The sequence below is a fragment of the Pelodiscus sinensis genome, chromosome 17 (genome assembly GCF_052426305.1).
Source record: "Pelodiscus sinensis isolate ZL-2025 chromosome 17, ASM5242630v1, whole genome shotgun sequence".
Taxonomy (NCBI): Eukaryota; Metazoa; Chordata; order Testudines; family Trionychidae; genus Pelodiscus; species Pelodiscus sinensis.
In genome coordinates this window covers 2,596,021-2,621,455 of record NC_143068.1, presented here as the reverse complement: position 1 = coordinate 2,621,455, position 25,435 = coordinate 2,596,021, and the positions used below count along the sequence as shown (strand labels likewise).

The 25,435-nt window shown below is 70.7% G+C and overlaps 1 protein-coding gene across 2 annotated transcripts in view; it reads left to right on the top strand.

The window, feature by feature from the left end:
- MTCL2 (microtubule crosslinking factor 2) overlaps positions 1-25,435 on the top strand; it is a 41,856-nt gene that overhangs the window by 10,498 nt on the left and 5,923 nt on the right. The window contains exons 2-13 of one of the 2 annotated variants that reach the window (XM_075901484.2): positions 5,099-5,323; positions 7,226-7,384; positions 9,160-9,222; positions 14,519-15,700; positions 16,772-16,912; positions 18,487-18,612; positions 18,989-19,219; positions 19,974-20,081; positions 20,930-21,097; positions 21,738-21,968; positions 22,844-22,915; positions 25,311-25,381. In XM_075901484.2, the coding sequence (XP_075757599.2) occupies positions 5,099-5,323; positions 7,226-7,384; positions 9,160-9,222; positions 14,519-15,700; positions 16,772-16,912; positions 18,487-18,612; positions 18,989-19,219; positions 19,974-20,081; positions 20,930-21,097; positions 21,738-21,968; positions 22,844-22,915; positions 25,311-25,381 (2,777 nt within the window). Of the gene's footprint in view, positions 1-5,098; positions 5,324-7,225; positions 7,385-9,159; positions 9,223-14,518; positions 15,701-16,768; positions 16,913-18,486; positions 18,613-18,988; positions 19,220-19,973; positions 20,082-20,929; positions 21,098-21,737; positions 21,969-22,843; positions 22,916-25,310; positions 25,382-25,435 lie in introns of both variants that reach the window. The other variant, XM_075901483.2, reaches the window with a different exon arrangement.

The following is a 25,435-nucleotide window of genomic DNA, read 5'->3' as shown; positions in this document are numbered from 1 at the left end:
GAAACGGATTGTTCCTCCCTACGTGGAGCACTTTGCATTTGTCCTTATTAAACTTCATCCTGTTTCCCTCAGACCATTTCTCCAGTGTGGCCAGGTCATGTTGAATTATGACCCGTCCTCCAGAGCACTTGCCCCTCTCCCAGCTTGGGATCCTCCGCAGACGTACTAAGCGTGCTCTCTGTGCCCGATCTCTGTGCCAGGAGTCGCGTCCTACTGACCAGTACTGTGGGATGTCCCGGCTCTTGGACCAGGCTCACTTTCTCTCCCTGGGCCCGCTCTGGAGTGCGGTTGGTCTCTGTTTGCTGGGTGTGCCGGAGCCAGCCTGTGGCCAGGTCTGTCTGAAGTGGGGATGTGGCTCCCATTGCAGGGAGCTGGCTTAACAGCTGGCACCCGTGCACACCGGCTTCGGGGGAGCTGACTGCCGTGCCGCGAGGAGTCGAGGGCTCCAGGGCTACGTACCTGAACCCTGTGGAACACCGCTAGCCTGAACGAGCTTGGGATGAACGGTGTCGAGAGAGGCTGGGCTCCATGCTTGGTTGCAGCCTGCTTTCCTCGGCCTTTACTGCGCGTGGGCCTGTCCCGCCTGGTGCTGAACCTTGGCCCTGGCGGCACTGTGGTTAAAATCCCGCCGCCGGCCCGTGCCTGCCACTCGGGCTCACGGGGCTGGCCAAGGGGCTGCTTAGCGGCAGTGGCCATGGGACCCCGCGAGGGAGGGGCGCCCCCTCGGCGTGAAGCGGCCAGCCCGGTGCGGTCGCCACAGTGCAGACGTGCCCGTTGAGCCAGTGGCAGAGCGCCCGCCGGCTTCCGCGGAGTCGCGATTTCACGTCAGGTGTTTCATGTGTTTGAAACCCTTTCTAGTGTTTTGTCCCTGCCCGTTATAAAAAAGCCAGGGCCAGTGATCCCGCAGGAAGGGGGCGAGGGGCGTCGCGGGCAGCAGCGGAGGCTGTCTCGGGGGTGTGCAGAGCAGAGCTCTGCAGTCATGAATCCCCAGCGTGAGAGAGGGGGGTGGGTGCTGGGGGGGGCTTCGCGTGTGTGTTGGAAATGAGTGCTGGGGTGTGTGTGTGTGCGTGTGCTGGGCATGAGCGCTGGGGGTGTGCGTGAGCCGGTGCAAGCACTGGGGGGGGGTTGTGCGCATGTGCCGGGTATGAGCGCTGGGGTGTGTGTGCACAAGCAGGGGGTGTGCGTGTGCTGGGCGCGAGTGCTGGGGTGTGTGCATGTATCGGGCGCAAGCGCTGGGGTGTGCGCGCATGTGTGCCAGGCAGGAGTGCTGGGGGGGTGGTGGCGTGAGCCCTGGGGCAGGGGAGGGAGCCCTGGCTCCGTGGCTGCCCAGCCATTGTGCTGCGGGGTGCGTGCGAGACCTGAGGCGCTGCTGGCTCTGTGCTGGCCTCTGGTTCCGTGCGTGAGTCTTGTTTGGCATCTGAGGCTGGTCTTGTGAGGTCAGGCAGCTCTTGGGGGTGCCGGGTTCCTTACATTGGAGGCCTTTCTCCCCAGCCCCCCGTGTCCTGTGCTCTGTGCTGCCCGGCCCCGCCCCTGCGTTGGTCTCCTCCAGGCGCTCCAGTGACCCCGCCCTGCCTCAGCATGGCAGGCTGCTGCTCCCGCCGCACGCCCTGGCCCGGGGCCGCGTTCGCTGGGTGCAGTGGCAGCCCCCGTGGTTCGAACAATGCCGCTCTCTTCCCAGGCTGCTGCCTTTCTCCAGACGCGTCGCCCGCGAGGCCGCGCTCTCCCCGCGCTCGCTGTGTGTCCCCCTTGCGCACCGTGACGGCAGGGCCCCGGGCAGCCACGGCCCGGCACACGGGGCCTGTTAGGACAGACGCTCCCCTCAGCGCCGAGCGCCCGGGGGTGCCGGCAGTGTGGGCCTCCGGCCGCGGCCGATTAACTGGTGCCAAAGAGGAGCTGGGCTCTGCGGGCTGCGCGCGTCCCCGGGCTCTGGGGAGCAGCTGGGCTCGTAGCCCCGGGTGGCTTGGCTGCCTGTCAGCTCAACAGCGGCCACCTTGGGGGGCCTGGGCCAGGTCACAGAGCAGGCTCTTGGGGGGGCTTCCTGCTGGGCAGATTCACGCCAGGCTCCCTGGCTCCATTTCCTGCTCATGGCTTCTCTGTGCACCTTGGGCCAGACGTGTCCCCCTCTGGCCTGGGCAATGGCGCATGGCGGGCTGGGGCGCGCGGAGCCACCTGGACCCCGAGGCCCAGACACGGCCGAGCCGGGGGGGCGAGTGAGCGCCGGGGCCCTGGGCGGGAAGGCAGGAGGTTGGCTCTGTTCCTGGCTCTGCTAGGTCGCCGGCGTCGCCACTCGCCCGGTGCCAAAGTAGAAAGGGCTGCGGAAGGGGGGAGGCAGGGGAACCATGGAGCGCTGCCCCCCTGCGAATGGGGCTTGGAGCCCAGCCCCCCGGCCCCCCCCGCGAATGGGGCTTGGAGCCCAGCCCCCCGGCCCCCCGTGCGAATGGGGCTTGGAGCCCAGCCCCCCGGCCCCCCCGCGAATGGGGCTTGGAGCCCAGCCCCCCGGCCCCCCCGTGCGAATGGGGCTTGGAGCCCAGCCCCCCGGCCCCCCCGCGAATGGGGCTTGGAGCCCAGCCCCCCGTGCGAATGGGGCTTGGAGCCCAGCCCCCCGGCCCCCCCCTGCGAATGGGGCTTGGAGCCCAGCCCCCCGGCCCCCCCGTGCGAATGGGGCTTGGAGCCCAGCCCCCCGGCCCCCCCGTGCGAATGGGGCTTGGAGCCCAGCCCCCTGTGCGAATGGGGCTTGGAGCCCAGCCCCCCCCGCCCCCCCGTGCGAATGGGGCTTGGAGCCCAGCCCCCCGGCCCCCCCGTGCGAGTGGGGCTTGGAGCCCAGCCCCCTGGGGTGTACGTGCCTGGGGCCGGGAAGCGTGGGGGGGCAGTGCTGTGCGGGCGCTTTGAGCCGCAGCCTTGGGTGCCCCGGGAGATGATGCCTCATTTTCTCATCGGACCTGACGTGCCGGCTGAGCCGGGCTGCTGGGCCTTTGTTCCCGCTGGCTCGGGCGAGAGGCCCCGTGACGGCCACAGCCAGGGACTCGCCGCATGGGAGGCCGGGGGGATTCGTACCTTGGCCCCGTCCCCGAACCTGCTCAGGGAAAGCCGGAGCGTCAGGGCACCCGGGCGAGGGGCCGCGCCTGCAGGACGCCTGGAGTTCCCCTCGCGCCGGGGACGCAGGGTGACGGCTGTGGGGTTGGGGCTGCAGCGTGAGACGTGCCCAGGGCAGCCTGCTGCACAGCCGGCGCGGGGGAGAGCTCTCCCTTGTCCGCCCGCACGCCCTGGGCTGAGCTGCCGCTTCTGTCGCGCTGCCCCAGCTGAGCCAGGCGGCCCCCGACCCTTTTCTCACTGCAGGGAGCAGGGCGCCCGGAGACGCGGCACCTGTTGTGCTGTGGGGGGGTCGCGGGGCGCCCAGCGACATGGCGACTGTTGTGCTGGGGGGGCGGGCGGCGGTGGGGGGTGGCTGAGGCAAGGGAGGTTCCCAGTCTCACTCCTGTACAGCCCTAAAGGCTGACCTGGCTGCCTCAGCAGGTGCCTCGGCAGGGCTCCCTTTCCAGGGGGGCGCCAGAGGCACCGAGCAGCCCCGTGAATTGCCCCCGGCAGCGGGTGAGCCCAGAAGGGAACCCAGGGTCCTGGCTCCCAGCTGCTACTGCTGGGCCGGCTCTGCCTGGGCGACGTGGCTCACCCCGACTTGCCTGTCCCCCCGGCCCGGCTGCCTGTCCCCCCGGCCCGGCTGCCTGTCCCCCCGGCCCGGCTGCCTGTCCCCCCGGCCCGGCCGCCTGTCCCCCGGCCCGGCCTGAAGGGAACTTGCACAGGGGGTGGCTCCTTTCTTCCCTGCTCCCACCCAGGCCTGTCCCTGCTGCGGGGCTGGGCTGCCTGCCCAGCTGGGGTCACTTCCAGGGCTTGGCTGGCTTTGCAGGGATTGGGCGTGGGCTGGAAACGTGGCCGTTGGAGCAGCTGCTGGAGCTCGGCCAGAGCCTCCCCAGGGCCCACAGGCTCGGGCTGCGTGGCCTTGTCGTGCGGGCCGGCCACAGCCCGTCCCCCGGCTCCAGCCTGCCCTGCACCGCAAGCCCGGGACAGCCCCCAGCCCGCCTGCCAAGCAAAGCTGTTGCCTCTGGCTGGGAAGGGGCCTGCAGAACGTGTGGGGGAGCCAGTGGCGCTGGGGGGGGGGCAGAGGTGCAGCCTGGATCTCCGATGGGAAGGACGGACAGGCAGCTCGCAGCCTTGGGGCCGGCTAGGGAGAGAGCGAGGGGCCGCCCGCCCGCTCTCCGGAGGCCGCGGGAGCGGTGCCGGCAGAGGGCGAGGCCTGGTCTGGCTGTGGACTCGGTGCCTCTGCGAAGCCCTGCAGGGTCCTAGGCACCTGCGCTCGTGTGGCCCCGTCAGCTGCTTCCCTGCTGGCCTCTGAGCCGGCCCAGCGGGGCCCCCGGGCCTGGCTGGGCAGAGCACTCGCCCCGCTCGTGCCACGTGCTGCCTGGCGCTGCCGGTGCCGGGCCTGGCTCCAAGGGGCCTGTGGGCCGGTGGCCTTCGGGGTTTGGAGCCAGGGGCTGAGAGTTCGACGCCGGGCTCCTCGGCCTGAGGTCCCTCCTGGTACCCCGGGCCCTGGGCCAAGCCCCCAGGCTGTTTTGCTGCGGGGGGAGGGGTCTGGCTTGAACCTGCCCACTGGGGCCGGGATCGCGCTGACGTTGGAGCTGGGAGGGGTCCCTGAGAGTTCTCCCCGGGGCAGGTTTCCCGTAGGCCCGGCTGTTCCTCTCGCAGACCTGCCCTAGGGTTTATCGTGGGGCTGCTCCGTGGCCTGCGCTGCACAGAGGGGACCACAGCGGGCCTGGGCAGCTAGGGGGGCTCAATTCAGAGTGGCCGGTGGGGCTGGGGCTGCAGCTGCCCCGCTGTCCTGCCGCATGTTGAGTGGGCTGGTGCTAGCTGGAGTTGTGGCAAAGGACCCCCAGCCCGTCCTCAGGATGCAAGGTCGTTTCGGAGGGCAGCTCGGGGCTGGGGGCCTGGTGCACGGGCAGTCCTGGCGGAAGGAGCTTTTCTGTGGGGCGCCAGGCTGGGGTTGGTGTTCGGGGGCCGGGGGGGTCTCTGGTGCGGGCTGTCCCTGATGCGCGGCCCTCTGTCCCAGGATGAGATGGAGGAGCTGCGTGCGGAGATGCTAGAGATGAGAGACGTCTACATGGAGGAGGATGTCTACCAGCTGCAGGAGCTCCGGCAGCAGCTGGACCAGGCCAGCAAGACCTGTCGCATCCTGCAGTACCGGCTGCGCAAGGCGGAGCGGCGCAGCCTGCGCGTGGCACAGACCGGCCAGGTGGACGGCGAGCTCATCCACAGCCTGGAGCAGGACGTCAAGGTGAGGGGTGGGGCGGCATGGTGACCGTGGCACATGACCCATGTTTCGTGGGGCGTGGTGCCGTGGGGCAGGGCGGAATGGTGACCGTGGCACGTGACCCATGTTTCGTGGGGCGTGGTGCCGTGGGGCAGGGCGGAATGGTGACCGTGGCACGTGACCCATGTTTCGTGGGGCGTGGTGCCGTGGGGCAGGGCGGAATGGTGACCGTGGCACGTGACCCATGTTCCTTGGGGCAGAGCTGTAGGGTGAGCTGGGACCGAGCTCCAGGGTGCTGCCGCCACACCCCAGGGCCCCGCAGACGGACCCTCGCTCCCCAGCGAGGGGGTTGCTCAGCGAGGGACGCCCCTGCGGCGTGGGCGTGGCGGGGCCTGGGCTGTGCAGCTGGAGGCGCGGCGCAGACGCATCCCGCAGGCGCTTTCTGGCCCTGGCTTGCAGCTATCTGGGGCAGCCCAGACCGGTCAGCCTCCTGACTTGCGTTCTCGCCGGGCCGGGGCCAGGCTCCCTCCAGCTGGCTTGGAGCCCTTCCTTGCTGCCGTGTCGTCGCGTGGCTCCCGTCGCCGGAGTCGCAGTGGCCGGGCGCCCCTTGCCTTGGCCAGCCTGCTCTCAGCAGGGCTCCTGCACCCAGCAGCTTGCAGGGCGCTGCCTGGTCCTCGGCTGGCTGCACGGCCTGCTTCGCCCCCCTCGGGCCAGTCCCTGCAGGGCTCCGGAGCTCCCCAGCTGGCTCGCGCTGCAGTCCCTGCGGGGCGGGGGAGGAGGAGGGTGCTTGCAGCCGGGCAGGGCCTGGCTTCCTCTCCCTCCCACGGGAAGTCTCTGGGCCTGTGCTCTGTAATCTCCCTTGCCCAGGCAGAGCCCCCGGCTGCAGGGCTCAGGTTAGCGCGTGGTCCCCCCACTGAGCCGGGCCTGGGGGCAGCCCCACAGGACCACACACAGCAGTGCTGAGCAGCTGGGCCCAGGGGCTGACCCTGGAAAAGCAGCGTGCCAAACGCTCCCGGCACTGGCTGGAGGCCGGGATGGGGGTGCATTGAGACGGCCGCTGCCCACGCCGGGGGACAAACTCCAAACCCTGCTGGGGATGGCAGGGCAGACCTTGCTTCCTGCCGCCAGGGTGCTGGACACTGCCCCGCTGCCCCCCCACCCCCGCTGCCCCCCCCCCCCGATGCTGCTGCCCTGACACAGCCAGCTCCTGGTGCAGTGCTGTCAGGCAGGGTAGCTGCGGGCGGCGGGGCGCTGGGTCTGAATGGCACCCTGGCCCTCCATCTCGAGAGGTTAGGAAACGTGACTGGTGCCATGGGGCTAGGGAATTGGGTCTGGTCCCACACTCCCCTGGGCTGCGCCTCCTGGAAACCCCGCGGCTCCGGTCGGCCCCCAGGCATGCAGCTCAGGCTGTCTAGTATCACTGCAGCCCCCTGCGCCCCCAGAGCAGCGGGGCTGGGGCAGGGGCTGGCCCTGCCGGGCTGAGAGCGGGGCGGGTTCTGCAGCCCCTGCTTGCCCTGCTGACGCTGGGACGGGCTCGCAGCGGGAGCTTGGCTTAGCTGGGCAGGTCAGAGCCCAGGAGTGTCGGGCATTGGCCGCATCCCCACCAGGGTGGTGACTGGCGAGGCAGGCGCCTGGCTCTGTCCTGGGGTGTCCGTCTGTATCGGCCCTATGCCGCCCGCTGGGTTCCCAGGCACTTTGCTCATCAAAGCCCCCACCCCATGGAGCCCCACAGCTGTGCCCACGTTCCTAGGGCACTGCCGGGCATGCAGAAGCAGGATCGGCGTGGCGGTAAGGGGTTCCGGGTGGCTCTCTTCAGTCCCCAAGGCCGCGGGTGCGGGAGGACCCGGGTGCCCCTCTCTCTGGTGCGCTCTGCCCCCTGCGCTCTGTGACCCGGGCAGCCGGCGTGAGCTACTTGCCTGCCGGCAGGTGGCCAAGGACGTGTCCGTGCGGCTGCACAGCGAGCTGGCGGTGGTGGAGAAGAAGCGGGCCAGGCTGGAGGAGGAGAACGAGGACCTGCGCCAGAGGCTGGTCGAGACGGAGCTGGCCAAGCAGGTGCTTCAGACCGAGATGGACAAGCTGCGGGAGGTGAGCGGCCGGGCGGCCCCCGCGGGGGTGTTCTAAGCCCCGGGGGGCAGGCTGGGTGGGGCTACGGGCTCTCTGCACTTGGGAACCCGCAGGCCTCTCTGCTCCCCTTTCGGCAGCGCGCCCAGGGAGTGGCGACCCTGCCAGCCCTCCCAGGACCGGTCTCCCCCGCCTCCGGCCTGGAGTCCTGTTCCCTGCCCACTGGCACTAGCGCTGCTGAGACGTGCACCTCGGGGCGCGCGGCTTGCACCTCACGGCAGGGCGGGTCCCGGCAGGCCCTGACCCTGGCAGGCGCCCTGGGCAGCTGGCGTGGCTGACTGGAGTGCGTCCGACCCGCGGGGCCCCAACACTGCCCCTCTCCACACTCTCCCCGCCCCTCCCTTTGTGCAGCCCCGTTCCTGGCCAGGTGAGAACCGGCCTGGGGCGCCCCCCGCTGGGCAGTGCTCAGACGCAGGCCAGTAGGGGTTGCCCACGGCCCATGACCAGCGAATGCCCCCCAGAGTGGGCCTCGGGCCCTGGAGTGCACAGCCCCCCACTACGTCACAAGGGGTGCAGGTCGGGGGGAGGCAGGAAGCTGTAGGAGCAGCCCAGGAGCGTGGTGCCCACTGGAGCCTGCTCGGCGCCCTCCATGCTGGGGACGGGCCGCCGCGTGCGAGGCTCCCCGCCGATCTGCCTGGCAAAGGGCCGGTACCCACACGCCCTGGCCCAAGAGGGTGGCTCCGGGCCCGGGGCAGCGTGCCGCGCTGCGGGGAGCCTGGCCCGAGGGGGCGGCTCCGGGCCCGGGGCAGCGTGCCGCGCTGCGGGGAGCCTGGCCCGAGGGGGCGGCTCCGGGCCCGGGGCAGCGTGCCGCGCTGCGGGGAGCCTGGCCCGAGGGGGCGGCTCCGGGCCCGGGGCAGCGTGCCGCGCTGCGGGGAGCCTGGCCCGAGGGGGGGCTCTGGGCCCGGGGCAGCGTGCCGCGCTGCGGGGAGCCTGGTTCAAGGGGGCGGCTCTGGGCCCGGGGCAGCGTGCCGCGCTGCGGGGAGCCTGGCCCGAGGGGGCGGCTCCGGGCCCGGGGCAGCGTGCCGCGCTGCGGGGAGCCTGGCCCGAGGGGGCGGCTCCGGGCCCGGGGCAGCGTGCCGCGCTGCGGGGAGCCTGGCCCGAGGGGGCGGCTCCGGGCCTGGGGCACTGTATTGGGCGGCTCCGGCAGGCGTGTGCTGGGATTTCTGTGCCGATGCAGGTTTCCCAGGGCGCTGGCGAGAAGCCGGAGAGGTGGCGCCAGGCTCTGCTTTAGATACGCTGCACAGGGTGCTGAGAGGCCTTTTTAGCTCCAGGCACCACTTCGCGGGAGGAACATCCCCCTGTTCACTGGCTGCTCCTAGAAACTGGGGTGGCAGCGTGGCCTAGTGGGGAGACCCAGGAATCGGCGTGCTGCCTGCAGCCCCGGCTGTGCCGCTCTAACCCATGGGAGCCCCGACCCGGCTGGCTGCACTTCCCTGCGGTTGGCTCGGTGCCCAGGGCACTCCCACCTGCAGCAGCCGTGAGTGCCGAGGGATTCCAGGAGCTGCCGGCAGCTCTGCCCGGCCCCCCCTCGCGACACGTGGCCAAGGCTGGCCGCGGGCAGGGGGCTGTGGGCAGGGGAGCTCGCTGAGCAGGTGGCGTGGCAGGCGCTGGGTCCGGCTTTGAAGCGGGTCGATTGATCTCCCGGGGGCTGGGAGGTTGGGGTGGGGCAGCGAGCAGAGGGGTGGGGCGCGGGCGCGGCTCGCACGGCTCTGCGTAACCCTCGTCTCTGCTCCCCCCAGAACTCGCTGCGGAAACGGGGCTCCCGCTCTCTGGGGAAGCCGGAGAAGAAGCCGTCAGTCCAGGTACCTGTCCTGAGCCCGTCGGCCCAGGGCTCCGTCAGCGGCAGGGTGGGGGCACCGCGCAGCCGGCAGTGTCCAGGCCTGGCCAGCAGGGCCTAGTGGCGGGCGCGGGGGGGGGGGGGGGGGGGTTCTCATAAAGGCTTTGGGCCTGGAACCTGGCCGCGCGCACAAGGTGCTGGGGGCCTCCGGGCCAGGGCCGTGCGGAGAGCCGTGTTGCTGACTCAGGCCGAGCTGGGCTCGTCTCCGGAGAACGTCCCATGGCTGCCCCAGCAGTGCTCTGGCCTGGGACGCGGGCTCGGCACGGGCGGGCATCAGAGGACAGGTCCCTTGCCCGTTCCCGGGCGCCTGGCTAGAGCAGCGTCCCGGCTCCGCCGTGAGATCGGTCACAGGCTCAGCCTGCGCAGGGGCGGCGGCGTGGGCCCTGTTCCTGCCGCACGCAGCCGGGCTAGTGGGTGCCGTGAGGTCTCCCTGCCGAGACGGGCTCCACAGGGGAGGGCTTGGTCTCTGTCGGGCGTTCGGCCACTTTGACTGTCTCCTAATCCGAGCGGGGCGGGCTCGAGATGTCGCTGCGGGCGCGGACGCGGGAAAAGCCTGGCGAGGGCTGACCCGGGCTGGGGGCAGGACAGGGCTGACCGGTAACATCGCTGTCGGCTGCGCTGCTGTCTCCAGAGCCGCCCGGCGCTCACTGGGGAGCTGGTTCATCCTCCCGCCTCCCCTCGTGTTTCCTCCCGTGCTCCTCCCTGGGCTGTGGGCGAGGGGCCAGTGCGAAAGGTGGGATGGTGGCGTTCAGACAGGGCCTGTCACCTGCGTGCTGCTGGAGCGCCAGGCACCTTCGCCCTGGCCGCCCGGAGTGCCGATCTGCGGGAGTGAGGTGGCAAAGCTCCGACGAGCTGAGCTCCCGGGCAGACCCCCGAGCAGGGTTCAGCATGAGCGGAGCGGAGCCCTTTTGAAGATCTGCCGTGGGTTCGCTGTGGGAGCTGCGGGCAGTTTGGGTTGAAAACGCGGCTTTTATCTAAGGCCTAAGTGGAAATCTCTGCCGGGCGCATGGCAGTTTGGCCCGGATAGGGCAGGTTAAGGGCTGTCTCCTGCCCCCGGCAGTGTGTCACGGCTCGGGCATCGGCCGCAGGGGAACACGGGGCCACGTGCCGGCTGCTCTGTCCCCTGGGGGTTTGCCCATCTCCACGCCGCGAGCGAGACGGCTGGGAGCCGCTCCTGGGTTTCAGAAAGCAGCCCGGGAAGCTGGCAGAGCTGAGAGCGGCTGCTCGTCCGAGGGGGACGCCAGCTCAGGCGTGGCAGTTGCATTTGAATTTTCAAACTGTACTGGCCATCTGGAAAACCGATCCCGAGCGTTTCCTGGGAAGGAGGGAGGGAGGGAGGGATCCGTCTGTCCCCAGGGTGCAGCGTTCCTAGGCACTCGCCTTCTCCCGCCCTGCAGCAGGAAATGAAAAGCGTTCCCTGGGATTTACAGCCAGCAGGCCCTGGGCGTGAGCTCATCTTCAGGGAGCCAAACCGCCCTCGTGCCCAGGGGCAGCCCAGGAAAGGCGCCCGGGGCCTTGGCTGGTGACGTGCCGCGGAGCAGAGCTTTTCCCCGGGGCTGGCTCTCCGGCTGCCTGCCTGGCACACATGGCGCCGGGCCCAGCCTGGCTTGGTTTGAGATGCAGGGCGCAGCGTGGGAATGCTCTCGCCCCTCTGGGATCGGACCCCCACCACCCAGGCGTGGCTCTGTCCTGGGCGAGGGGGCCCTGGAAGGCTGCCCTGACAGAGCCTGGGGATCGGTGCCGGCCCGGCCCAGCTCGCCGCACCATTGTCAGCGGGGAGAGGACTCACGGCCGTGGCAGCCTCCCCAAGGGGACTGTCTCCCACAGGCGCTGGAGTCTCCCCACAGGTCCGCGGGCAGAACAGCCAGACGGGCCCAGCTGGGCTCCCCCCTCTAGGCACAGGCAGAGACGGGAGGGCTTACGGGACCACCCTTCAGCAGCTGTCAGGCGGGGGAGGGCGTTCGGTGACTGTACAGCCCAAGGCAATGAACCATCGACAGTCCCAGCCCTTAGACAAACCAGCTCTGTGCTGGGTGTGCTGCCGTCCGCAGGGCGGTGTGGAGCGCTGTCTGAGCACAGAGCGGCTGTGCCCTCCCCCTTGCACCCCCCATCTCAGAACAGGCCCAGCGCTGTGTGAATGCAGAGTGGCTGTGTCCCCCCCCCACCTCAGAACAGGCCCAGCGCCGTGTGAATGCAGAGCTGCTGTGTCGTCCCCCCCCCACCTCAGAACAGGCCCAGCGCTGTGTGAATGCAGAGCGGCTGTGTCCCCCCCCCCCCCACCTCAGAACAGGCCCAGCGCCGTGTGAATGCAGAGCGGCTGTGCCCCCACCTCAGAACAGGCCCAGCGCCGTGTGAATGCAGAGTGGCTGTGCCCCCACCTCAGAACAGGCCCAGCGCCGTGTGAATGCAGAGCGGCTGTGTCGTCCCCCCCCCCCCACCTCAGAACAGGCCCAGCGCTGTGTGAATGCAGAGCGGCTGTGTCCCCCCCCACCTCAGAACAGGCCCAGCGCCGTGTGAATGCAGAGCGGCTGTGCCCCCACCTCAGAACAGGCCCAGCGCTGTGTGAATGCAGAGCGGCTGTGTCCCCCGCACCTCAGAACAGGCCCAGCGCCGTGTGAATGCAGAGCTGCTGTGTTGTCCCCCCCCCACCTCAGAACAGGCCCAGCGCCGTGTGAATGCAGAGCGGCTGTGTCCCCCCCATGCGCCCCAACCACCTCAGAACAGGCCCAGCGCTGTGTGAATGCAGAGCGGCTGTGTCCCCCCCATGCGCCCCAACCACCTCAGAACAGGCCCAGCGCTGTGTGAATGCAGAGCGGCTGTGCCCCCCCCCCCACCTCAGAACAGGCCCAGCGCTGTGTGAATGCAGAGCGGCTGTGTCCCCCCCCCTCTCACCTCAGAACAGGCCCAGCGCTGTGTGAATGCAGAGCGGCTGTGTCCCCCCCCCTCACCTCAGAACAGGCCCAGCGCCGTGTGAATGCAGAGCGGCTGTGTCCCCCCCCCCCACCTCAGAACAGGCCCAGCGCTGTGTGAATGCAGAGCGGCTGTGTCCCCCCCCCACCTCAGAACAGGCCCAGGGCTGTGTGAATGCAGAGCGGCTGTGTCCCCCCCCCACCTCAGAACAGGCCCAGCGCCGTGTGAATGCAGAGCGGCTGTGTCCCCCCCCCACCTCAGAACAGGCCCAGCGTTGTGTGAATGCAGAGCGGCTGTGTCCCCCCCCACCTCAGAACAGGCCCAGCGCCGTGTGAATGCAGAGCGGCTGTGCCCCCCCCCACCTCAGAACAGGCCCAGCGCCGTGTGAATGCAGAGCGGCTGTGTCCCCCCCCCACCTCAGAACAGGCCCAGCGCTGTGTGAATGCAGAGCGGCTGTGCCCCCCCCCCCGCACCTCAGAACAGGCCCAGCGCTGTGTGAATGCAGAGCGGCTGTGTCCCCCCCCCACCTCAGAACAGGCCCAGGGCTGTGTGAATGCAGAGCGGCTGTGCCCCCCCCCACCTCAGAACAGGCCCAGCGCCGTGTGAATGCAGAGCGGCTGTGTCCCCCCCCCACCTCAGAACAGGCCCAGCGCCGTGTGAATGCAGAGCGGCTGTGTCCCCCCCCCCACCTCAGAGCAGGCCCAGCGCTGTGTGAATGCAGAGCGGCTGTGTCCCCCCCCACCTCAGAGCAGGCCCAGCGCTGTGTGAATGCAGAGCGGCTGTGCCCCCCCCCCCACCTCAGAACAGGCCCAGCGCCGTGTGAATGCAGAGCGGCTGTGTCCCCCCCCCACCTCAGAACAGGCCCAGCGCTGTGTGAATGCAGAGCGGCTGTGTCCCCCCCCCCCCCGCACCTCAGAACAGGCCCAGCGCCGTGTGAATGCAGAGCGGCTGTGTCCCCCCCCCCCCACCTCAGAACAGGCCCAGGGCTGTGTGAATGCAGAGCGGCTGTGTCCCCCCCCCTCAGAACAGGCCCAGGGCTGTGTGAATGCAGAGCGGCTGTGGCCCCCCCCACCTCAGAACAGGCCCAGCGCTGTGTGAATGCAGAGCGGCTGTGCCCCCCCCACCTCAGAACAGGCCCAGCGCTGTGTGAATGCAGAGCGGCTGTGCCCCCCCCCACCTCAGAACAGGCCCAGGGCTGTGTGAATGCAGAGCGGCTGTGCCCCCCCCCCACCTCAGAACAGGCCCAGGGCTGTGTGAATGCAGAGCGGCTGTGTCCCCCCCCACCTCAGAACAGGCCCAGGGCTGTGTGAATGCAGAGCGGCTGTGGCCCCCCCCACCTCAGAACAGGCCCAGGGCTGTGTGAATGCAGAGCGGCTGTGCCCCCCCCCACCTCAGAACAGGCCCAGGGCTGTGTGAATGCAGAGCGGCTGTGTCCCCCCCCACCTCAGAACAGGCCCAGGGCTGTGTGAATGCAGAGCGGCTGTGGCCCCCCCCACCTCAGAACAGGCCCAGGGCTGTGTGAATGCGCTGTGCCCCCTCCTTCCCCCGCCTCAGGGCAGGCCTGCAGCTGGCTGGGTGCAGGGAGGGCCCAGGAGCGAGCGGGAAGCTGCGGCTTTGTTTGGGAACAATTGGGCCCTGTTGGCCGGGTGGCTGGGCGCCCGAGGGGGTTGCACTATCTGCACTTGCAGAGCCGGGCCAGGCTTTCTGGGGAGCCCTGCACGGGGGCCGATTCTTCCACAGGGCTTGTTCCCCGCACTGCCCAGAGCATGTTGCCTGGTCCAGTGGAACCCAGCTGAAAGCCAGTGGCTGCCGGTCAGTGCAGCTGGGCTTCGGGGCGCGAGTCAGAGCCGGGGGGCCCGAGGCCCCGTGATCAGCGGCTTTCCGTGGTCTTTTCCCGCGCTTGCCCCGTTCCACGGGCAGCCTCGGGGGCCAGCCACAGGAGCGCCTGGAGCGTGGCGTTCTGCCGGCCTGAGGGACTTTGACTGGCACGGTCTCGGCTGCGGAGCAGTTTGCTTGGTGTTTCTCCGCGAACGTGTCCCGAGGGCCAGATTCTGCCCGCAGGCGTGAGGGCACAGCTCCGCTTGGTGGTGGCCTCCACCGCCCGTTTCTGCGGCAGCGAGACCCGAGGCAGGGCCGTCCGACGCTACGGCTGGTGCTGCCGGCTCGTGCTCTGGCGCAGCCCTGTGGGCTCACACCACAGCTAGGCAGCGGGGCCACGTGGCCGTCTTAGAGCCTCCAGCAGTAGCATTGCGGCGCTCCGCCCGGCTCTGGCCTGCGTTGGAGCACAAAGGTGCTTGGGTTCTGGGACTCGCTCGCAGCCCGGCTTCTCACGCTGTGCGCTTTGGCCCTAGGAGGACAGCGCGGACCTCCAGTGCCAGCTGCATTTTGCCAAGGAGGAGTCGGCGCTCATGTGCAAGAAGCTGACGAAGCTGGCCAAGGAGAACGACAGCATGCGGGAGGAGCTGGTGAAATACCGCTCCTTGCACGGGGACCTGGAGAGCTCGCTGTCTCTGGAGGAGCTGGCGGACTCCCCGCACTCGCGGGAGGCCGAACTGAAGGTCCACCTGAAGCTCGTGGAGGAAGAAGCCAACATCCTGAGCCGGCGGATCGTGGAGCTGGAGGTGGAGAACCGCGGGCTGAGGGCCGAGATGGACGACGCCAGGGGGCACGGCGACAAGGAGCTGCTGGGCCCGGACAGCCGGTTCGCCTTCGCCGCCGCCGGCTTTGGGGACTCGGGGGAGAGCCCGGGGGAGCTGCGGCGCCACCTGCAGTTCGTGGAGGAGGAGGCCGAGCTGCTGAGGCGCTCGCTGCTGGAGCTGGAGGAGCAGAACAAGGTCCTGGTGGCCGAGCTGAGCAAGTACAGGTCGGAGCTGGACCTGGACGGGGCCCTGTCGGAGGACAGCTGCTCGGTGGTGAGCGAGCCCTCCCAGGAGGAGCTGGCCACGGCCAAGGTGCAGATCAGCGAGCTCAGCGGCAAGGTGAAGAAGCTGCAGTACGAGAACCGGGTGCTGCTGTCCAACCTGCAGCGCTGCGACCTGGCCTCCTGCCAGAGCGGCCGGCCGGCGCTGGAGACGGACGCCGAGGCCGGCGACTCCGCAGACTGCATCCCCAGCCCTCTCTGGCGGGAGGCTGAGCCTGAGGCCAGGGGGCCCGGCAGCGGGAGGTCTCCGGACAGCAGCCCCAGCCGGCCGTTGAGAGCCAAGGACTGGGAGGCGCTGCACGGCGTCCGGGACCAGGCTGCGCTCGTCAGCAAAGCCATCGATGTGCTGATTGCGGACGCCAACGGCTTCGCCTCCGGCCTCAAGCTCTGCCTGGACAGGGAGTGTGTGGACCTGGTGCTGAGCGAGGCCACGGGCAACAGCGATGGCACCAGTGACTCCAAGCTGATCAACGCCATCTTCCTGAGGCTGCGGCTCCTGCAGCAGGAGCTCAGCTCCTTCCTGAGGAAGGTGGATCACCTGGGCGACCCTCTCTCCTTCCTGCCCAGCTCCGGCACCCAGGCCTCCCACAAAGAGCGCGGCTCTGAGCTCCAGGTAGGCGGTTGCCATGCAGCGGTGGTTGCGCGCCGTGCCGTGCCGTGCCGTGCCGTGCCTCGCCTCCTGCTTGAGCCAGTTGAGCCCCCTGGCACGTGGCCTCCCTCGGGCCTCTCCGGAGCCAGCTCCAATTAACAACCCCTGCATGGTGGTGGCCTCAGACCAGACAGGGCTCTGCTCTTGAGAGTGTGTGTGGGGGGAGGGGGCGCCCTGGCCATCGGGCAGGCAGAGGGGTGGGCTCGGGGTGCGGGGGCCTGGCCAGCCGCAGGGGAAGGGCGCTTTAGTCCAAGCCTACCGCAGGGTGCCCTGGGGGCTCCGTCCCTGCCTCAGCCAGGCGGGAGGGGACCGTGCGTGGGACAGAGGCAGGGGCTGCTGTCAGCTCTCGGCCAGACGCTGCCCAGCCCGTGAGCCACAGGCCCCATGGCGCCAGCGGGACCCCGAGCGTGCTCTCCGGGAACTGGGGGCAGCGGCATGCGGGGGGCCCACAACGGGCTCCCCCCTCGAGAGTCCGGCTGGTGCTTCCCTCGAGGAGTGTCTCCAGCAGGACCCGTGGCCGCCGCACCTCAGGTGTGACCCCGTGGGAGTGAGGGACGCCAGCCCTGGGCTTCACGCTCTTCCCCAAACCAGCCAGCCCGTGGGACCTTGCCCAGGCCGGGGCGGCGGGAGCCAGGGGGCCGGGGTGGCGGGAGCCAGGGGGCCGGGGCGGCGGGAGCCAGGGGGCCGGGCAGCAGGGCCCTGTCGACGCACACTCTCCTGGTGCAGAGTTCTCTCTCCCCGCATGCTGCCGGGTGTAGCCCTCCCCGCCCGCGAGGCACCGTAACTGGGGTTTGCACCTTTTTTCCCTCTCTCTTCTCCCCCCGCCCCCCAACAACCCAGCCCGCCTGTCTCCTCATCCTGTGTGTCCTTTTGGTTTCCACCCTGTCGTGTGCCACGGCGCTGAAGCTCCTCTTCCTCTTCATCCTTTTCGTGGCCGTGTAGCCCCCGCCGGCCCGAGACCCAGCGTTTGGTTTGTGTTTCTTTTCTTCCCGCCCTTTCGGTTCGTTCTCATCCACGTGCCCATGCATGCAGCAGCCAGACTTTAGGGACGGCCCCGAGTGGGAGGCCCCGGGGAGCCGGCCCCCTGACCTGTACCGCAGCACCAGCGCCATGGACGCGGACCCCCGGAGCTACAAGCCCCAGCGCCCTGAGGAGAGCGACTCCTATGCCGCCGAGGTAGGTGGGCGAGCGGGGGGTGGTGTCCCGGCCTGCGCAGCTCCGGCCCGGTGCTTTGCCATTGGTCGGCGCTGGCTGCCAGGCTGGGTGCTGGGCACCTGTCAGGGGACAGGAGGGGCTTTGCCGGGGCCCCGGGGCTGCGCCCCAGGAGAGCTGGGTGAGCAGCACGGCCCAGAGAGGCGCTGGGAGAGACCCCTCTGTGGTGTGGGGAGGGCACCGCGGAGCCCAGGGGGCCGAGCCAAGGAGCCGGTGGTGGTGGGAGAAGGAGAGGAGGCTGAGAGGGTGCCAGGCTGCCACAGAGCCTCTGGTGCTCTGGGCACTGCAGGCCGCTGCCCCCGGCAGGACACGCCCCTGTGCAAACGGGCACGGCTCGGAGCTGGCTGCGGGAGAGGGACTCGCCGGGCGATGCCGCTGGCCCCTACAGTGCCCCAAGCAGGTCTGACAGGGCTCTGCCGGTGCCCCAGGGCTGCCTGGCCCGCGAGGGGTTCCGGTTGCTTCGTGGCTGTCAGGCAGCTCGCCCCTAGCGAGTGGCCCCAGGCTCCGGCCTGGCCTGAAGCCCGCCTGTGTGGCTGTCCAGGAGCGCTGCGAGGCTCCGTGCCGCGGGCGTTGTGCTTTGCTGGCGCCGGGCTGCAGCCGGTGCTCTGAGCCGCTGGAATGGCCGAGCCCCAGGGCTGGTGCGCAGCACAGGCAGCGAGCCGGGGGTAGCTCTGGCTTGAGGTGCTGAGAAGCCCTGCCAGGGGACCCGCTTACCCCGTCACATCCCAGACCCCAGGAGGCAAGCCCAGCCTGCCCCTTCAGCTGCCTCCCTCCCCACCCCACCTGGGGCCAAGCCCAGTCCTTGCCAGCCAGCCAGAGGGTTGGGTGACGCTTGGCGCCATCAGCATGAGGCTTGGATCCCGGTGGGAGCCCAGACGAGAGGGTGAGGGACGCCAGCCAGCAGTGGGGCTGCACTAACCAAGCTCCAGAGATGGGCCCGGTGGCAGGGGTGGGCCGGAGGGCTCGTGGATGGCGGGGACGCGGGCAAGGGGTGGCAGCCCCAGGCCTCCGGCCGGCCAGGAGACATCAGGCTTCAGGGCTGGTGTTGGGGGGGGGCTCAGGCAGAAGGGGCGGGGCTGGGGCTTGTCTTCCCCAGATGGGCCTTCACCCGCTGCCCATGCCAGGGGTCCCGTGAGCAGCACCCCCGTAGACCAGCCCCCTGCTGCCTGGCGCCTCCCGGGAGCGGAGCCTGGCAGGGCCGGTGAATGGGCAGAGCTGCGCTAGGCTGGAGGCGGCGCGGTGCCTTGGGGTGCCCCGTGTCTCGGAGCCGCTCCCTGTGCGCTGCGGCTAAGCCAAGGGGGCCTGGCCAGCTGGCAGCCCTGGCCTGCCTCACCGCCTCCCAGCACAGCCGGGCCAGGGCCTTTCCGCGCCCCTGTGCTGGGGAGCGATGATTGCTAGGAGGCCACAAGCAGCCCCCCCTCTCCCCCCTGCGCTGGGCTCCGCCCCCTCCCCCCTGTGCTGAGCCCCGCCCCCCGGGCGCTGGGCCCTCCCCCCGTCCTCCCGGGCGCTGAGCCCCTCCCCCTCCCCCCTCCTTGCAGATCAAGGAGCTGCAGCTGGTGCTGGCCGAAGCCCACGAGAGCCTGCGGGGCCTGCAGGAGCAGCTGGCCCAGGAGAGGCAGCTGAGGAAGGAGGAGCTGGAGAACTTCTCCCAGAAGATCTGCCAGGTCAGCGTGGCGTCTGTGCCCCTGCCGGGGGGGGCAGCCACGAGCCAGGCTGGGCCTTGGGGGAGACCAGCACAGAGCCCCACCCTGCTCCCAGCACCTCCTGGGCAAGCTCCAGGCAGCCCTGGCCACCCCCTTGGCGGGGGGAGTCTCTGTGGCAGCCTGCGGCCAGCAGCTCCGTAGAACCCCCCGGTCCCCGCTAGCCTCGAGGTCTCCAGCGTGCCCGGGCCCGTGGGCTCTCCCTGCCCCCCAGCGCCCGAGACTGACGTCAGCAGCTCTTGTTCCCCTCCTGGCCCAGAGAGCCGGGTGGCCCCGTGCCATGGGCCAGGGCGCGAGAGCAGCCCCACCCCGCAGGCCCCTCTCACGCGCCTCTCCCCAGCTGCGGGAAGAGCAGCAGAAGGCGCTGCTGCGGCGGGACTTCGAGCTGCAGAGCCTGGGCCTCCAGCGGCGGCTGGAGCAGAAGTTCTGGAGCCAGGAGAAGAACCTGCTGGTGCAGGAATCGCAGCAGTTCAGGCAGAACTTCCTGCTGCTCGCCCTGAAGCTCAAGTGGTTCCTCAGGCTCTGGCGGCAGGGGAAGACCCTTCCCAGCGAGGGCGACGGCTTCCTGGAGGTAGGGAGCCAGGGCTGGGGGCGTCTGGTGGAGGGTGGCCTCCTGCTCTGCAGCCCCCGGAGCCCGGTCACGGCAGGAGCCGGGCAGGCCAGTCTGGGGGCCCCTGCTGTGCCACGTCCTGGGCGAGGCTGGCCGGCCGCTGCCCCTTCTGCAGGGGAGGGTGGGCGCGGTGCAGGGAGCATGGAGCGCGGGAGGGCTCGGCCATCCACGTCACTGGTCCCACGGGCGGAGCTGGTGCCAGGGCTGGCTACTGCTGCTCCTTCGGCTCTGGCTCCGGCGCTGGCTACTCCTCCGGCTCCGGCACCGGGGCTGGCTACTGCCGCTGCTCTGGCTCCGGGGCCGGCTGCTGGAAACCTGCCCGCGCTCAGCTGCGCACAGTGGTCATGCGCTAGCGGGAGGTCACAGGGCAGGAAACAGGAGGGTCCGGAGCCAGCCCGGGGCGTGTCTCAGAGCTCCGGCTCCGTGTCCAAGCAGACAGGCTGGGGCCTGTTAGTCTCCAGGCTGTGCCGCTGCATCATCGCTGCTCGTGCGCACTGCGGGCCGTCCGGCTCCAGCCAAGCCCGGGCAGCTGCCCCGCTCAGTGCCAGCTCCGGGCAGGCGCTGCCTGGCAGACGCGCTCGCCCAGCACCTGCGGGGCGGGCCCGGTGACAGCAGCCTCCTTGTGGTCGGCCTGGCAGGAGGCGGGAGAACAAGGAACAGCAGCTGGGCTGGAGCTGGGTCCAGGCCGCTGCCCCATGGTCTGCTGTGCTTGCAGGTGAGCAGCGTGAAAGAGCTCTACCTGCTGATCGAGGAGGAGGAGCTGGCACCCCCGCAGCAGGCTGACAACAAGATGTGTGCCGGCGACGCCTGGCCCCCGAGCACGGTGAGCGGGGCGGGGCGGGTGCCAGTGCCAAGAGCGAGCAGAGAGCCGGGGGTGCGGGACGGGGCCGGGGGCTCGGGCTGCCTGGGGCCCTGGGCTGGCAGGCCTGTGGGGCAGTGTGCAGCGCCCCCTGCTGGCAGCCCCGCCACAGCCAGGTCCCGCCGGGTCTCTGAGCTACGGCTCACGCTGCCATAGGCACTGAGGCTGGGGGAGCCGAGGGAGCCACGAGCCCAGTAACATGGGAATGTGGGTCCCCCCCGGGGGCAGGTCTGTGCCAGACACACCCTGGAAGAGGCATTCGCGGGGGGTGGTGTCCCGGCCTGCGCAGCTCCGGCCCGGTGCTTTGCCATTGGTCGGCGCTGGCTGCCAGGCTGGGCACTGGGCACCTGTCACAGCTCCCCCCGCCCAGGCAGCTGGTAGGGGCGGGCTCCCTGCTGGGCCAGTGCCCCCGATGTCCGAGCGCAGTCTGGCCAGAGCCGCTGTGTGTTTGGGCCTCGGCTGCTGAGAGCACGGTGCCTTGCACCCGGGCTGCGCCCTTGGAAGGCTGGCAGTGCGAAGGAGCCTGCCTTTCCCATCCCTGGGGCTGCCTGCAGCGTGTGGGCGGCTCTGCGGGGAGCGCACCCCCTGCGCCCGGAGCTGCCTGGAGGGGCACTGGGCTCCGTCTGCGCCCCCCATGCGGGATCATCGCCCTTGGGCGTCTGCGGGAGGGCTGAAGGCCGGGAGCGAACCTGCCTCCCCCGGCCGTGGGGCAGAGGCTGGGCGGCCCGGCTGGCCCCGATGGAACACGGCTGATGCTTGGAGCGTGGCCCGGTGCCCGGCTGCCCCCGCTCACCCCCCTCCGTGTCCGGCAGCCCAGCGAGTCGGCGCAGGCCCTGGCCGACATGAAGGGGGCCCTGAAGGAGCTGTGCCGGGAGCTGCAGGAGGAGCGGCGCGGCGCCGACGAGCTGCAGCAGCAGCTGGCCAAGGCCAAGGCGGCCTGGGAGGTGGAGCGCACGGAGCTCAAGTGCCACGTCGCCCAGGTGAGCGGCCGGGGGGGAGGGCCTGGCCGCCTGCAGCTCCCAGCCCTGCGCCCGACCCGCTGGGGCCGGGGTTGCCAGCAGTGCATTGTGGGAAGCCTCATTAGCAATCTGCTCCTGCCGGGAGTTTCTATAGCAACGGACTGACAGGGATCCCGTCGATCATGCTGGCCCGTGGGGGGTCCTGGCTGTGGGGAGCCCAGGCGGAGCAGTGCGTGCAGTGACGGCTGGCATGGCCCGGCCTGTGGGCAGCCACGCCTAGTGGTTGGGGCAGGCGTCGGGCTCCAGAGTGAGGGAGCCGGGCAAGCCAGCACCAGGGCGTCGGCGGCAGGTGGGACGAGCCGCCCCGGGTCCCGCAGCCAGTCGGGTGGAGGGTGCATCGGGCGGCCCCGTGAGCTCGTAGGAGCCGGGGCTGGGAGGGGCGGCCCCTCTCCCGGAGGCGGCCGCTGCCCTGCTGGGATCTGGCTCCTTGCTTGGCGGATGAGCGGTGCCATCCCAGCGTGGAGCCTCCGAGCGGGGCTGCCGGCCCGAGGTGCCCAGCGCCCGAGCGTGGCGCAGCGGCTCTGGGACGCTGAGGCCCCCGTGGGCAGGCAGCCCCAAGGGCCCGAGCCTGCGCGCTGATCTCTGCCCTCGGGTCCCACAGCTGGAGTCGAAGGCTGGCAAAGGGGTCCCGGAGCGGGCGCTGAAGAGGGAGCGAGAGGAGCACCAGCACCTCCTGGCCGAGTCCTACGGCGCCGTCATGGACCTCACCAAGCAGCTGCAGATCAGCGAGAGGAACTGGAGCCAGGAGAAGCTGGAGCTGCTGAGCAGGTTCCAGGCGGAGCAGCAGCAGGCGGAGCAGCAAGTGAAAGAGCTGCAGAACAAACTCAACCAGGTGGGGGCCATCCCCCGTGCATGCACACACGCCTGGAGCACGGCCTCGTGCGTACACGTGCGTGTGGCCGGGCTCACGTGTGCAGAGCCGCTCCTGTGTATGCATGGGCACGTTTTCCTGAGCAGAAGTGCTCGCAGCTCACGGGGGGTTGTATGAACGTGCCAGCGTGAACTCTCGAGCCAGGACTCTGCTCGGCTTAATACACCAGTGCATGCTCCCTCGAGCGTAGGCAGCCATACCCACAGCCACGTGCTCTCCCGTGCAAGTGTATGCTCGCACGAGCATAGGCAGGCACACCCAATGCCACCCTCTCTCCCGTGCATGCTCGCACGAGCATAGGCAGGCACACCCAATGCCACCCTCTCTCCCGTGCATGCTCACACGAGCATAGGCAGGCACACCCAATGCCACACTCTCTCCCGTGCATGCTCGCACGAGCATAGGCAGGCACACCCAATGCCACGCTCTTTCCTGTGCAAGTGGTAGCAGCCTGCCTTTGCACGTGCTTACATGATTGACTAGTGCATGCTTGTGTGAACACATTTTCACACTTCCCCTTCCCTGTGGACAGTGGCTCACACTTTGTGGTGACTAGGTAAATGCAGGCCTGGGCCCTGCTAGCTGACGTGTCCTGATCCCTGGGGGAGGAACTTGGCCCCTGAGTCGAGGGGCCTGCCCGGTGTGTGGCTCTCCCTCACCCCAGGCAGCAGCCCGTGGCCCCAGCCCGGGGCGGGGCGGGAGGAGCCTGTCTGACCCCGCGGCCGGCCGGGAGCGCTCTGGGCTGCCGAGCCCAGGCAGGAATGGCCCTTGTGGCAGGGCCAGGCCTCTCCGCGTGCCGTGTGGAGTAACCGGCTCCTTCCTGTGTGATTCCCCAGCTGCAGAAGGGAGCCGAGCGCTGGGCCGTGAGCCACTCGCCGGGCGAGAAGCAGGGCGGCAGCTGGAAAGAGGTGAGCTGGGGCGGGCGGCCAGGTCCTGGGGGCGGAGACGCGCAGCCCCGTGCCCTTGGGTTGGGGTGGAGCGTGGCACGTGGCACGCTGGGCCCAGCCCTCCGACCCTGTAAGCTGAGCTGCCCCGCGGGCCGGGGACCTGCCGCAGCCGGGGGGGCTGCCCACACCTAGCTCAGCTCTTGGCCCAGGCCCTGTGGCCCCAGCGGCTCGGCCCTCTCCGGCCCCAGTCCTGCCCAGCCCCTGATCCTGTAGCAAGTCCTAGCAGCTCAGCCCCGGCCCTGGTGCCCAGCCTGGGCCCCTGCAGCCGCTGGGTGTTCCCCTGCCCAGGTGCTGCTGTGAGGGGAGTAGCCCCGGAACCCCCTCCTTCACCCCACACCGTTCCTGAACCCAGCCCGTATCCCCACTGGGGCCCCTGCACCCCACCCCCTCTCTCACCCCAGAGCCCGTATCCCCACTGGAGCCCTCACACCCTTGCACCCCTGCCCCAGGCCTGAGCCTCCCCCACACTCCGAACCCCTTGGCCCCGCCACATGAATTTTGTTATGTGCACCAATTCAGAGTGACGTGTCGCACGGCCCCTGCACGGTGGTGCACGTAGCAATGTTCCGCCTGCTGGGGGTGGGAAGTGTGAGGGGGGCACTGCCCATCCCCGTGTTAGGGGGAGTGGCCCCGTGCCCTCGGTCCAGCCAGCCTGCCCCCTTGCTCTCGGCACCCAAGGTCTTGGGTCATCGCTCTGCGGCGGGTTACAGTGGCACCGAGATTAGGGGCACGGCCCAGAGACCTGAGGCCTGGCTACGCGGCTCTCCTGGCCTGGGGCGGGTGGCCTAGGTCTCCGCTGGGCCCCTGGGTAGAGGGCCTGGGGGCAGTGAGGCTGTGCTCGAGCGAGGACTGGACCCAGGCGGCCTGGCTGCCAGGAGCTGTGCCCTTGCTCGGACGTGCCTGCCTGGCCCGGGGCCGCTGTCCGGGTGTGCCTTGCCCGGGGCCCTTACCCGCTAGGCCTGGGGGCCGCTGGCCGGGCGTGCCTTGCCCGGGGCCCTTACCCGCTAGGCCTGGGGGCCGCCGGCCGGACGTGCCTTGCCCGGGGCCTTACCCGCTAGGCCTGGGGGCCGCCGGCCGGACGTGCCTTGCCCGGGGCCCTTACCCGCTAGGCCTGGGGGCCGCCGGCCGGGCGTGCCTTGCCCGGGGCCCTTACCCGCTAGGCCTGGGGGCCGCCGGCCGGACGTGCCTTGCCCGGGGCCCTTACCCGCTAGGCCTGGGGGCCGCCGGCCGGACGTGCCTTGCCCGGGGCCCTTACCCGCTAGGCCTGGGGGCCGCCGGCCGGACGTGCCTTGCCCGGGGCCCTTACCCGCTAGGCCTGGGGGCCGCCGGCCGGACGTGCCTTGCCCGGGGCCCTTACCCGCTAGGCCTGGGGGCCGCCGGCCGGACGTGCCTTGCCCGGGGCCGTTACCCGCTAGGCCTGGGGGCCGCCGGCCGGACGTGCCTTGCCCGGGGCCGTTACCCGCTAGGCCTGGGGGCCGCCGGCCGGGCGTGCCTTGCCCGGGGCCGTTACCCGCTAGGCCTGGGGGCCGCTGGCCGGGCGTGCCTTGCCCGGGGCCGTTACCCGCTAGGCCTGGGGGCCGCTGGCCGGGCGTGCCTTGCCCGGGGCCGTTACCCGCTAGGCCTGGGGGCCGCTGGCCGGACGTGCCTTGCCCGGGGCCCTTACCCGCTAGGCCTGGGGGCCGCCGGCCGGACGTGCCTTGCCCGGGGCCCTTACCCGCTAGGCCTGGGGGCCGCCGGCCGGACGTGCCTTGCCCGGGGCCCTTACCCGCTAGGCCTGGGGGCCGCCGGCCGGACGTGCCTTGCCCGGGGCCCTTACCCGCTAGGCCTGGGGGCCGCTGGCCGGACGTGCCTTGCCCGGGGCCGTTACCCGCTAGGCCTGGGGGCCGCCGGCCGGACGTGCCTTGCCCGGGGCCGTTACCCGCTAGGCCTGGGGGCCGCTGGCCGGGCGTGCCTTGCCCGGGGCCGTTACCCGCTAGGCCTGGGGGCCGCCGGCCGGGCGTGCCTTGCCCGGGGCCGTTACCCGCTAGGCCTGGGGGCCGCTGGCCGGACGTGCCTTGCCCGGGGCCCTTACCCGCTAGGCCTGGGGGCCGCCGGCCGGACGTGCCTTGTCCGGGGCTCTTACCCGCTAGGCCTGGGGGCCGCTGGCCGGGCGTGCCTTGCCCGGGGCCGTTACCCGCTAGGCCTGGGGGCCGCTGGCCGGACGTGCCTTGCCCGGGGCCGTTACCCGCTAGGCCTGGGGGCCGCTGGCCGGACGTGCCTTGCCCGGGGCCCTTACCCGCTAGGCCTGGGGGCCGCCGGCCGGACGTGCCTTGCCCGGGGCCTTACCCACTAGGGCCGGTGTCCTGTGTCATTCCAGGCGCTCAACGAGAAGATCGCGGACAAAGAGACGGCGGCTGAGACAGACCCCAAGGGAGCCGGTTTGAAGAGGTGAGACTGACGCGCCCCCGGTGCAGGCGGCCAGCCTGTCTCACCTCTGGCGCT